The 12,367-nt window shown below is 36.6% G+C and overlaps 1 protein-coding gene across 1 annotated transcript; it reads right to left on the bottom strand.

The window, feature by feature from the left end:
- Positions 1-832: 832 nt before the first annotated feature.
- LOC127438780 (NGFI-A-binding protein 1-like) lies at positions 833-11,216 on the bottom strand. The gene is made up of 8 exons (XM_051694630.1): positions 10,450-11,216; positions 8,247-9,031; positions 7,334-7,467; positions 6,862-6,913; positions 5,116-5,235; positions 3,757-3,916; positions 3,480-3,623; positions 833-1,747 (listed from the first exon to the last, which is right to left on the bottom strand). Exons 2-8 carry the CDS (start codon positions 9,027-9,029, stop codon positions 1,671-1,673), a joined length of 1,470 nt encoding a protein of 489 aa, XP_051550590.1. The 5' UTR covers positions 9,030-9,031; positions 10,450-11,216; the 3' UTR covers positions 833-1,670.
- Positions 11,217-12,367: the final 1,151 nt, after the last annotated feature.

Here is a 12,367-nt window from a genome sequence, read left to right as displayed (position 1 = left end):
ACTCCTGGTCAGAGGCTGTCGTATATATTTAGTTTATACATAGGGTTACGTCCTACATAAATTTAATGGTGCAACGCTCAAATATTTAGTAGTGCATAAATTTTGACTTAGTGCCCATTTATGCCACAACTAGGCTAAGTTGTAAGCTGGTGCAACCGGCCCCTGATGTTTATTTAGCTATTTGTTTTATTTTGATTTATTCTTTATTTTAATGGTCAGCATTTGACTGATACTAAACATACAGTACTGATGTTTATTTATTTGTTTTATTTTTATTTATTCTTTATTTAAACGGTCAGCATTTGACTGATACTAAACATACAGTACTGATGTTTATTTAGCTATTTATTTTATTTGAATTTATTCTTTATTTAAATGGTCAGCATTTGACTGATATTAAACATACGGTACTGATGTTTATTTAGCTATTTATTTTATTTTTATTTATTCTTTATTTAAATGGTCAGCCATTGACTTTTGATAATTTCTCAGTGTTCATTTCTAGAATTTGTTGACAATGTATAATAATAATGTCAAATATAAGAAATCAGCCTTCTGAGTACCTTTGCATAGTCATATCGGTGCAAAATTGGTGAAAAATCTACATATAAAAGGTCTGTTTTCATTCCAGCTGAAAAATTAAATATATCTGTCACCATATCGGTAATCTGTGAATTTTCCCTCTCTAAAATCGGTATTGGTCTCAAAAATCCCATATCGGACGGGCTCTAATATTTAGAGATGGAAAAAGTGCATCACTAGAAGATATTTAAAGTTAATGAAAAACTCAAACGTTTGTGTTACAGAAATCAATTCTGAACACCATTTCTCCAGTTTGGTTTTATTTGTAGGATGATTTCACAAAGACATGATAAAAAAGAGTGAAACACCTGACAAATGTGAGTTAAAAAAAAAAAAAAGACACGCAATCACACAAGAAACTAACTTACTGTCTGTTAAAAAAACATTTACGAACTTTTGTCCGAAAAATCACTGTCACAACAAAACAGTTAACAATTTACGACAGCAAGATACGATCTACAGGTTTTACGTTGAGTATAAGAGTTGCTGGTAACACAATGTACAAATACACAATACACTTTTGTCAAACACTTAAATTGACACAATCACAAAAAAAAAGAAAAAAAAAAGAAAAACATATTTTCAAGGCAAAGCTAACTCTACATATTCAATATGGTATTACGAAGTACATATGAAAGTTTATCGTAATTGACAAACCAATACGAACAGATGAATGTCATCATTTAACTACTGACGAGGAATGATACCTCAACAAATCTAAGAACTACAGAACCGTTTTCTGCAAAACTTTAGTTGTGCTTGAGTTGGAGACTGCTTCTGTTGACAAACGAATAGTTATAAAATAAATATAGTTTAAAGACATGCAATCAAATAAACAACACAGATTATGTACAAAATGATGCACAGTCGCAAATATGTTCTCAGACAATTTCTACATCTATGTTGACTACAAGATGTTCATGTTTTTTTCTAAAATTAATAATAATTCTTAAAAATAAAACCAAAATAAATGGATCTCTACGCATTTACAGTTCATAAGGCCACACTGTTTCAGTACTAGATATTCACTGAGCAAACTAAAATTTGATTTCGAATAATTAACTGGTTTTTTAAAGAGGTTGAAGATGTTATCTGGAGTCCTCTGGCTCTGATTTGATCATCTTCTTGTCCAAAAGGCAGGTCTCCTTGTGAGAGGACATGTTTTCTGTGATAAAAAAATGTAATTAGTCCTCATTAGCTTGCATACATTTACTTTTATTCCTTCAAGGTGTAAAATTTTTTAATACGTGTGTTGCCTGGGAATTGAACCCAAGACACATGCTCTACTAGATGAGCAAGAAACCTCATATAAAGTTTAAAGGCAGTTATATATATATATATATATATATATATATATATATATATATATATATACTGTAATTGGACAATAAAGGTGTAAGAGTAAGCCCTAAGAACTTGATCTGGAGTCAGTTTTGCATTTTATTTCACAAATTTCAATATGTTTGGGTAGATGGAAATGGATTTTGGACCAGTTCTTTAAATTTTAAAGTTGAAATGACACTTGAAAGTGGCATTGTCCCAATGCAACAAGCTAAGCGACATCACATAATTAGATTAGACATTAAGTTTATTTTTAGATAACATGATAACTTTGTATTGTTTGGAAAAAAATTATCCCTGAAAAGGTTTTCAAATGCAAAGAGAAAACCTGCCCAAATTTTTTTTTACTAAAAATCATTCCTCAAAGCTACATTTGTAGGATGATTTCACAAAGGTTTTATACTTTCTATATATTATAAATACTTTCTTTTATCCTATAAATAACTTTACATTTAATTTATATGTATACTGTACAAAATAAATCATTTTAAGATTTATGCCTTTTCACTTTCATAACAAATTCCATCAAACTGATTAATCTTTAACTAAATTAAAGTAAAAAAAAAAAGCAATATTTTAAGGTTTTTCTTTTTTTAATTTTGATAACAATTACACAGTTCAATTTGATGGAATTTTGTTATTAAATTGAGATGTACAGTACTTTGCTTCTTTTAACAAGGGTTGCATAGAGTAAAAGTGCAAAACCTGCCTTCAAACAGGGTAAAATCCAACTGCATCCTCAACTCATATCTTTTGTACACTCTTACAGTTTTAGCAATCTGGAATTTTCAATATTTAAGCCATTTCCAGTAAATATATCGTAGATGCTTGGGCCAAATTAAAGACGGTACTTTTTAGTGTTACAAAAGCTACCAAATAGACAGTTAAGATGATGATGTATTAAGCGTATTTTTCAGATATTCAAATCAGTTGCATTCAGAAGACCAGTAAATGACAGTGATTGACATCAGGTTCCGCCCACAGTGTGGCGGTAGAAAAAAACCCAGAACGTCAAAAAGACGTGTGAATCCTCACCTACACTTAATATGTTAACGCAGTGTGGACAGGCAGGTAGGAGTATCAGAGAGAAAGTGCTACCTTCAGAGGGGACATTTGCATGCAAGAGATTGCATATATTACAGAAAGTTCTATGAATCCCTACTGTTAGTTGTGTTACTTTGACATATCAGGGTTTAATGAAGTGGTGTAGGTGCCAATATGCCAGGATGATTCTAAGATAAAACAATCCAGGTCACCATTTGCATGCAAATATAAGGTCTGTGCTACAGTGATATCATTGCAGAGTTTTTTTTAGACTAAACATTATGCAAATAATCTAAGGCTGCATATATCCTTTGTGGATAAGGCAATTATTCCTAGGATGTAAAAATGTTGAGAGCAAATGTATTTATATTTCAGTAAATCTATTTGAAAATGGACTAGTTTGCTCAATATTTGTGTGTCCTGTGTATTTGTATGCTTATTAGAGTATTGCATTTTTAGCTTAGCAGCATCATAACGTCAAATTGTGTTTCGACCTAGCTGTGAGCACTAACCTGTTGCCCCTGTCTTTCTTTCCTCTGAGGTCTGTTGATTATGATGCCGTTCCTCTGCATTCTGTTTGTGATGTCGTTTCAGCTCATTGGCCAGCTGCCTTCCCAGTGGAACATCAGTCAGACGCAAGTTTTGGGGTCTTTCACCTGTTTTTAAACACAAGCTTTACATAAACACTTGAATCCTCAATAACTGATACAATCACACATTTATGTTCATTTGAGTAGTAGCAGAATAACATTAAGCAACTAAGGACAGACAGAGGGTGGTATAATGTACCAGAGACAAGTGTAAGGCCGCTATTGCAATGCTGAGCAGTGGGAGTGAGGTATTTCAAAGCTGCAGTTGGAATCCGCCAGTCTAAAGATTTCAACCTCTCCTGCACTGCAGCATCACGCAAGAGTTCCACCTGCTTGGCCAAAAGGGAGTCCAGCTGAACCTAGTATACACACATAAATACACAAACATCCACATGCAAGTTATAAAAAAATAATTTTTTACTCTTTGCAGAAAAAGGTTAAAATATGACATGTACAAACAACTAAATGTCAAACAAACGTTCAAACAAACAATGTTTCTAAATGTTCAAACAAACGTTTTAAACCTTCAAAGAAACATTCTAACAAGCATTTAAACAAACATTCAAACAAACATGTCAAACAAATGCTGTTTCTGAATGTTCAAACAAACTTTAACAAACAATCAAACAAACATTTCAAACATTCAAACAAACTTTCAAACAAATGGTGTTTTTAAATGTTCACACAAACATTAACAAACATTCAAGCAAACTTTCAAACAAACATGGTAAACAAACATTGTTGCTAAAAGTTCAAACAAATATTTTAACAAATGTTCAAACATTCAAACAAATGTTTATACAAAAGTTTCAAGAAACATTTTAACAATTGTTCAAACAAACATTCTAACAAACATTCCAACAAACCTTCAAAAAATCATTGTTTCTAAACATTCAAACAAGCATCCCAAACAAATGCTGTTTCTAAATGTTCAAATAAACATTAACAAACATTCCAGCATTCCAAACATCCCAAACAGATAATGTTGCTTAACATTCAAACAAACATTCTAACAAATATTTAAACATTCCAAACATTATAACAAATGTTTCAACAAACATTTCAAACAAACGTTGTTCCTAACCATTCAAACGTTTTTTTTTTACAAAATTTCACAGAAACTTTCTAACAAGTGTTCAAACAAACGTTCCAAACAAACACTATTTCTAAATGTTCAAAGATTCTAATAAATGTTCAAACATTTCACACATTCTAACAAACCTTCGAAGAAACATTCCAAACAAACACTGATTCTAGTTGTTAAAACAAATGTAAAAACATTTAAACAAACATTTCAAACAAACACTGTTTCTAAACATTCAAACAAACATTCCAAACATTGTTTACAAATGTTCAAACAACATTTAAACAAACCTTACACAAAAATGTAAATTTTAAACAACTCTTAAACAGTTAAACTAACATAATTTTCAAACAAAGTTCTAACATACATTATAAACTACCACTGTTTTCAAACAACCATTGTTTTCAACCAACATTCAAACTGTCATCATGCAAACGTCATAAGACAACATGACTTCTCGCAGACTTAAACTACCTGTAGACTGTGTCTGATGGTCTCCTCTCCTTTAGATTTCGCTATTGCGAGCTGCTCTCTCACAGTCTCCTGCCGCGTATGAAGAACGTGTAGGGCCTCCTGTAGATCATAAACACCATCCTAAGAGAAAGAGAGAGAGAGAAAGAGAGAGATCAGCTCATGCAAAACTCTCAGTAATGTTAGCTGAGACAGAAGTGAGAAAGGGAGTAATTTTTCGATGATGGCTTTACATATTTGCATCTCTGGTGCAAACATGACATTTGAACAAATGGAGAAAGCTGTTAGTAAAAACTGAGTCATCACAACTGTAGAGTCTACAGAGAGCCAGCAGAGGTAAATCAAAGCTCGCTTGCAACACACTTTTGGATTAATTGAACAAACAAAATAAGTAATGGACTTAAAGCGCCATATTTTAACCTTTTAATTTTTCCCTTAAGTCCCCTAATAATGCAAGTCAAGATTTCTTGCACCATAAAATCAGACATAACTTGTCATAGGCTAACATCCATGTGACGGCGTAGTTCAAAATGTCCGTTCTCAGGGCAGGCTAAATTGATGAAAACGAAATAGTTTTTTTGCAGCATTTTCTTTCTTTTTTTTTCAGTTACAGCTAGACTATATCTACATGGTTAATCTAACTCTTTTAGTTCATAAGAACAAGAAAAAAATAGAAGATTTTTCCCTTTAAGCTACTTAAACTCTACTTAAATATTTGTGAAGCTATTCTTATGCAAATCGTAGCATTCAATAAATTACAGAAGAATGGACTGAGTGACAATTTACACAGAAATTAGTTCTGCTTTTGTTTTATAAATGATGCTCATCAAGGCTTCTAATGCACTTTTGATTTAGTCTATTTTTTATCTATTTGATCATATTTTTTTGTTGCGAAAATTAACACAAAATGCAAGAACTTTGTACTGCAGTAAGAATTAAAAGAATTATTTCCTGTGACATCATTCCTCAATTTTTTGTTTTGTTTTTATCATCGAAAATCAGCCATTTTTCACTCCTTTCACTCCTTGTGTCGCCCCTTAACAACCTCCGTATTTTCCTCTGTGGTCATCAGGTTTGTATGTGTGTGTGCGTGAGTGTGTGTCCACGTATGACGTTAGACTCTGGCAGGGACAGCCACAGCCATGCATGATTAATTCTGTATTCACCCACAGGATGATGTCAATTATGTGTTCGAGTCTGCTGTGTACTTCTCCGCCTATGTGAATTAATGGTGATTTTGCATTTGTGCGTGTGCACTAAGCTTTTCTTTATCCATAAAACCCTACAAAACAACTTCCGTTAATAACAAGCAAAATTTTTATCACACAGAGTCGTGATTTGTCATCTGTAGACTTTGTTTGCAATAGTTTTGTTGACTCAGGGCCCCATAGAGATACAAAAACAGCGTTATCATTTACTTTGCGATATTCACCTAGAGGCACAGACCGACGCTCATGGGAAAAGCTGTGTGAAAGCAACATTTCGGAGTGAATCATGACAGTAATTACTCTCCTGAGATTATTAACAGAACGATTGCACACAAACAGCACTGATTCTGATGTGATAGGAAGGAGGTTTGTAATAAATAACACAAACAAGAGTGCAGAACTAATAAAGAATTCCTGAGAAACCACCTGGAGCTAAAAAGTGATTACAAAGCTGATGCACACCGTCTCATGCGGAAAAATCAATTTGTCACAGCTCGGTTTATGAAAGTGAACTGAATTAAATAAGCTTGTTTAAACTTACTTCAGATTTGATTATCTTGGGAGATGGCTCGTCCTCATCGCCGCAGTGGGATCTAAAAAAACATGTATTTTGGGTTTTCCGCTTGTTTTGAAAATCAGAATGTAACAAAAAACAAACAAACATTTTTTTGTATGGTAATGTAGTACAACTAGCAAAAGATAACAGATGGTGAATGGTATCAACAGATGTTCTTTAATTAAGTTCTTGAGAAGACAAATGTTTAAAGAACAAATACTAAAGTACTTCCTAAATGCTAGAAAAACGAATTTAACATTCGTTAATTTCTGTGGATTCAAACCAATTAAAGTCTAAATAGAAATGTAATGGTCCCAGTTTACTTTCTGTACCATAGTGTGAATGATTCGTCAGTGCATGTTACTTTAAAGCGAAAACAATCTAATTGTAATAACTTGCTATGAAGTAAATGGGTCCACGTTTAATGTTGACTTAATGTTGACATCTTGCGTCGTACCTGCTTCTCCTGCAGGTGTATTTGTAGGTGACCTCACGTGAAATTTGCCTGGCCAATGAGAAAAGTTCATCTCTTCGGGTCAGCAGCGATAGATCTTTCATGCACAACCGAGCGGAAGCCTCATTCACCGTTAGCTACAAAAATAAAAAATAAACAATAAATCAAAACATATTGTCCATTGGATCATTGACAAATAAGGCTGTCCAAGGTGTATCCATCAAGTTAATGGTATTAAAGCACTTTCCTTGCACCTTGAATACATGAGTGTGTACAAAACTGAATCAAGAATTTCAAAAACATTTTAAAACATATTTTTCAATATGTTTTAAATATTTTTGTATTTCAGTAATTGTTTTGTATAAATTGCATTTTTCGTGTATTTCTTTTTTTTTTTTTAATCATTTAAAAGACCTGGACAAAAAAATAAGCGTCATGTCATTGACCCGAATTTACCACAGAAAATCATTTTAACCTGTCCCTAAATTTCAGTAAAAACTATTTTCTGTGGGAATCAACAAAATACCACAGATGCTGTTGGCAATGCTTCTCACTTTCTACAGGAATATCTGATATCTAATAGTAGTAATATGGGCTTTTTAAATTTCTAGAAAGCAGGGTGGCCAATGGCTGAAGTATTGCATATATATTTATTATACAATTTAATAATTGCAAATAAGATGTACACTTTAAATCTTTGAAAAGGTAATTGCGCATTATCCATTGACAAGGCTGTTGTTAGAGTTTGGAACTGGCGAAATAACCAATTCTATTAACCGGCAAATGGGGCACAGTTATCGGCCGAAGCCGATAATCTTAAAATGGCCAAATATCGGTTAATTAATTGGCCCGGTTGTCATATCAGTCTATCACTCCCTAATATATAAAAATGCACAGACAAACCAAATGCCCCCACCTCATGCATCGTAAGTTGCCGTCCATCTCTCCTCTTTGAATCAAACCTGCCATAGATGGCACTGTACTTCCGAATCTCCGCCTCTTTCTGTGGGTCGTCTTCATTCATCTCGCAGATGTGGCCGATCATCTTGCTTAGCTTCTTATTGGCCCGGATGTGCTCTCTGATTTCCATGGGGTCACTCTTGGGCAACGTTTGGGCGATTCTCTCCACACATTCTGTTACACACTGGACAGCGGCCAAATCAAGAATATCGAGCACATCCTGAGGAGAACATGGAGAACAGGCTCCAGACGGTGATAAGCTATGCTCGCTTTCGCTACCCCAGAAACGACTCTCGCTGGCCCCCTGTAACGGCGAACACCCGGGTGTCCCATCTCTGCTTAGATCCAGTCTTCCTGGACTAGGACTTGTGGGTAATAACGCCCTGGGTACTGTGAGCTGGTTCTGTTGCCCGTTGCTGTGAACCCCCGGTGAGTTTTCGGGAAGCTTGTAAACTGGTATACTGCAAACAGGGAGCGACGTCAACGGTTGGTTGAAGAGGGAAGGGTTGGTGACCCAATCGCGTAGAGCTTTCTGCAGCCGTCGTACATGGAGGGGTTTGGTCGCCATTCCAACGAGGGCCATAATCTCAAGGAATTCTTCTTCGCCAGCCTCACAAAGTTGTTGCACATCATCGCCGCCCTGCTGGATGAAGGCTTCGTAGTAGCAAAGCAGATTTGCCCTTTGTAGGATTCGGTATAATTGAAGTTCTCCCAAAGAACGTGGCAACAGCAGTGACATGGCTAAAACATGCAAACACACATCATCAAAATGAGAACAAAATATAGCATATTCTGAGCTAGGCTTGTTATCTAATGCATTTAAAGGGAAATTGTGTGATTTGTATGCCAAAAGTGGCGCAAAACGGACTTGCAAAATTGTTTCCAAACAGGTTTCCCAAACACTCCTTCTGCCCTATCCCCCAACAGATAGTCCCGAATCAAACTAACACCATTGGTTAAGCAATAAGTTGACATGTCAGATTGCGCAAACAAACATACTTTACGCAAGTACGCATTTGCAGACGTGAGCACTAGGCCAACCCATTGCCAACATGCAGTCCGGTTGAACATACATAATGTGCGATCTTGCATTACTGTGGCGTTAACAAACCTCGGTACACAAGGGGGTGCTAGAGTCACCTTTAAAAGTCTGTGGGGTTAAACTGGATTTGTTATTATTCAGGTAAGTATATTGACTTTACATTACTTGCTCATCAGTATTCTCTTCAAACTGTTGCTTGCCATGACAGCAGTTATTTTGAAAGAGAAAACTTACTGTAGAAGTGAATAGTTCACACTAATGTCCACTATAGTGCCCCTTGTGGCAACGTTGAGAATGCAACACTTGCGTTGTGTAATGAATTGCCGCAGACATGTTTTGGAACGCAATAACGCACAAAATTAAGCTTGCATAGCTGGAAGCGTCAGCATTCACGTACTTGCGTAGAGTTTGTTTCGGCTTTTGGCGTCATCGAATGGAAGTGCGATAATAATGACTGTTTTCAAAAGGGTTTCCTTAACACTCAGACAAACAGGTAGGACCACATTAAACTCTTACCATTGGCTTAGCCAATGTTGCTGTGTCAGGTTGTTTAAACAAACTATATATTGATAGCACCATAGTGTTTACAGTTTTTGGGGGATTCCACCAACAAAAATGGCTTATTTGTAGTTGTCTCTGCATGTTAAGCTTGGACGTGAAAGAAAACATTTTAACATTGTAGAAATTACAAACTTCACCTAAAAGTTGTCATTAAGCTAATGTTTTCATTCAAAGCGACTTGGATTTAGACACAATGAATTAACACTTGCACAATTGTACACTAGATTTTTAACCCCTACACCACACCACTACTTTTACAATGCACCTGAAAGTAGGCTATGTCACAAATAAATCCATAGTCTTGACAAAACAATTATGCTTTTAATAAAATACTCTTTATACAGGCATGTACAGGCAGCAACCTGCCAACTCACCTGAGAAGATCTCAAACTATTGCTTTACAGGTTTTGGCAACCACTAATGTCAGTGCATACAAATATCTCCTCTATTGAGACTAAATTCTATGTAATCAGCTCAAATCTATGCTTTAACAGTCTATCCTCCCTATTTGTGTTTATAAATGCAATGTTTATATTATTGCTCGGCTTTAACGTACCTTTCTTCCGCAGCTGCTGCGCGCGACTACTCCAGTTGCTCGCCGTTGTCTCGGGACTGCGCTCCACCTCTCGCGCTGGAGAGAAAGTGTGTTGATCTCTCTCTCTCTCTCTCTCTCTCTCTCTCTCTCTCTCTCTCTCTCTCTTCTGCGGGGATATTCCGAAGTAAGCTGCATTGCTCTCTCACTCCCACGCGCCGGCTTGACGCAAATCCTCGCGTGGGAGGCTCTGCGCGCGTGGGACGGAATACCGAGAGAGAGAGCGCGCGCACGCGGGCGGTGATGATGCTGCTGCTGCTCGGGGAGACCTGAACTGTCAAACGGATGTAAAATACAAACGTTCATGACACACTGAGGAATATTAGTCGGTTATTCGGTGTTTTTTTTCTCTCTCTCTCTTGACGTGAACCGAATCAACATGAATGTTGCTTTGATGAATGTTTGTTAAATGCCAGGACATTTTCTTGACAGGTTTCATCATGAGAATCACCCTCATGCATTAAATTGTGCCATCTCAGGCTAAATTGTTTTTGCTTAAATTGCTTTCAGTAGGTACAGTGGCCATGTTGCACATATTATATGTAAATATAATACATTGCAAAATTAATAGTACTAAAAAGTACTCCATAAGCAGCTCCATAAAACAATTTCTAATTCTGTAGCCTACAGATTAGTACTATTCAGTATTATCTTACTGTATGTAAATAAACAGTAGGCCTAAGTTGACAATGCAAAGTACAGTGACACAATTCCACATATTACATGAAAATATAGGCTAATTCATAATAATAGTAATGCTTTGCCTACCAATAAAGTATATTTACAGGCAGCACCAGAAAATATTAACATACTAAGTACATAATTCACCAGCAAGACTCAATAGGGGGAATTTAGACAAATAGGTACACATCTCTAACATTGATACTAATGTTAAGAATTACTGTTTTGTTAGGTTAGGTTTGTTAGGTTATGCATTTGCTGTCATGCTGCAGATCAAGGCCTGTAAAAACATTTCTGCATCAGACATTGTGTACTTCAAGTCTATGATAACGATGACAATTTTTCTTGTCCCCAGACACCAAATGCCACAGGATGTTCACACACCCACTCACCCTCTCTTGGTGAAAAAATCCCCCCACCAGAGCTCCACCCCACTGCTGCAGTACAAATGTACATTCAAAGTGGACCACAAAATCATTGTTTAACCACTTTGTTACAGTATGATTAGCCCCCCCCCCCCCCAAGTTGAGCCAGTTAATGCAGAAACATCAAGGTTACAGTGAGGCGGGGGCCTGGGTAGCTCAGCGAGTATTGACGCTGACTACCACCCCTGGGGTCATGAGTTTGAATCCAGGGTGTGCTGAGTGACTCCAGCCAGGTCTCCTAAGCAACCAAATTGGCCCGGTTGCTAGGGAAGGTAGAGTCACATGGGGTAACCTCCTCGTGGTCACGATTAGTGGTTCTCGCTCTCAATGGGGTGCATGGTAAGTTGCGCGTGGATCGCGGAGAGTAGCACGAGCCTCCACATGCTGTGAGTCTCCACGGTGTCATGCACAGCGAGCCACGTGATAAGATGCGTGGATTGATGGTCTCAGAAGCGGAGGCAACTGGGACTTGTCCTCCGCCACCCGGATTGAGGTGAGTAACCACGCCACCCCGAGGACTTACTAAGTAGTGGGAATTGGGCATTGCAAAATTGGGGAGAAAAGGGGATTCAAAAAAAAAAAGTTACAGTGAGGTGCTTGCAATGGAAGTGAATGGGGCCAATTTTTGGAGGGTTTAAAGGCAGAAATGTGAAGCTTATGATTTAATAAAAGCACTTTCATTCTTCTGTTAGAACTTGTGTATTATTTGAGCTGAAAAGTCATTAAAATCCTCGTTTTTGCAGTCGTGTTAGGGTTTTATGGTTTGCGGCGTTACG

This window comes from Myxocyprinus asiaticus, chromosome 50, assembly GCF_019703515.2.
Source record: "Myxocyprinus asiaticus isolate MX2 ecotype Aquarium Trade chromosome 50, UBuf_Myxa_2, whole genome shotgun sequence".
NCBI classification, from domain to species: Eukaryota; Metazoa; Chordata; class Actinopteri; order Cypriniformes; family Catostomidae; genus Myxocyprinus; species Myxocyprinus asiaticus.
The sequence above is the reverse complement of the archived record's forward strand: the minus strand, read 5'-3'. Positions and strand labels throughout refer to the sequence as shown.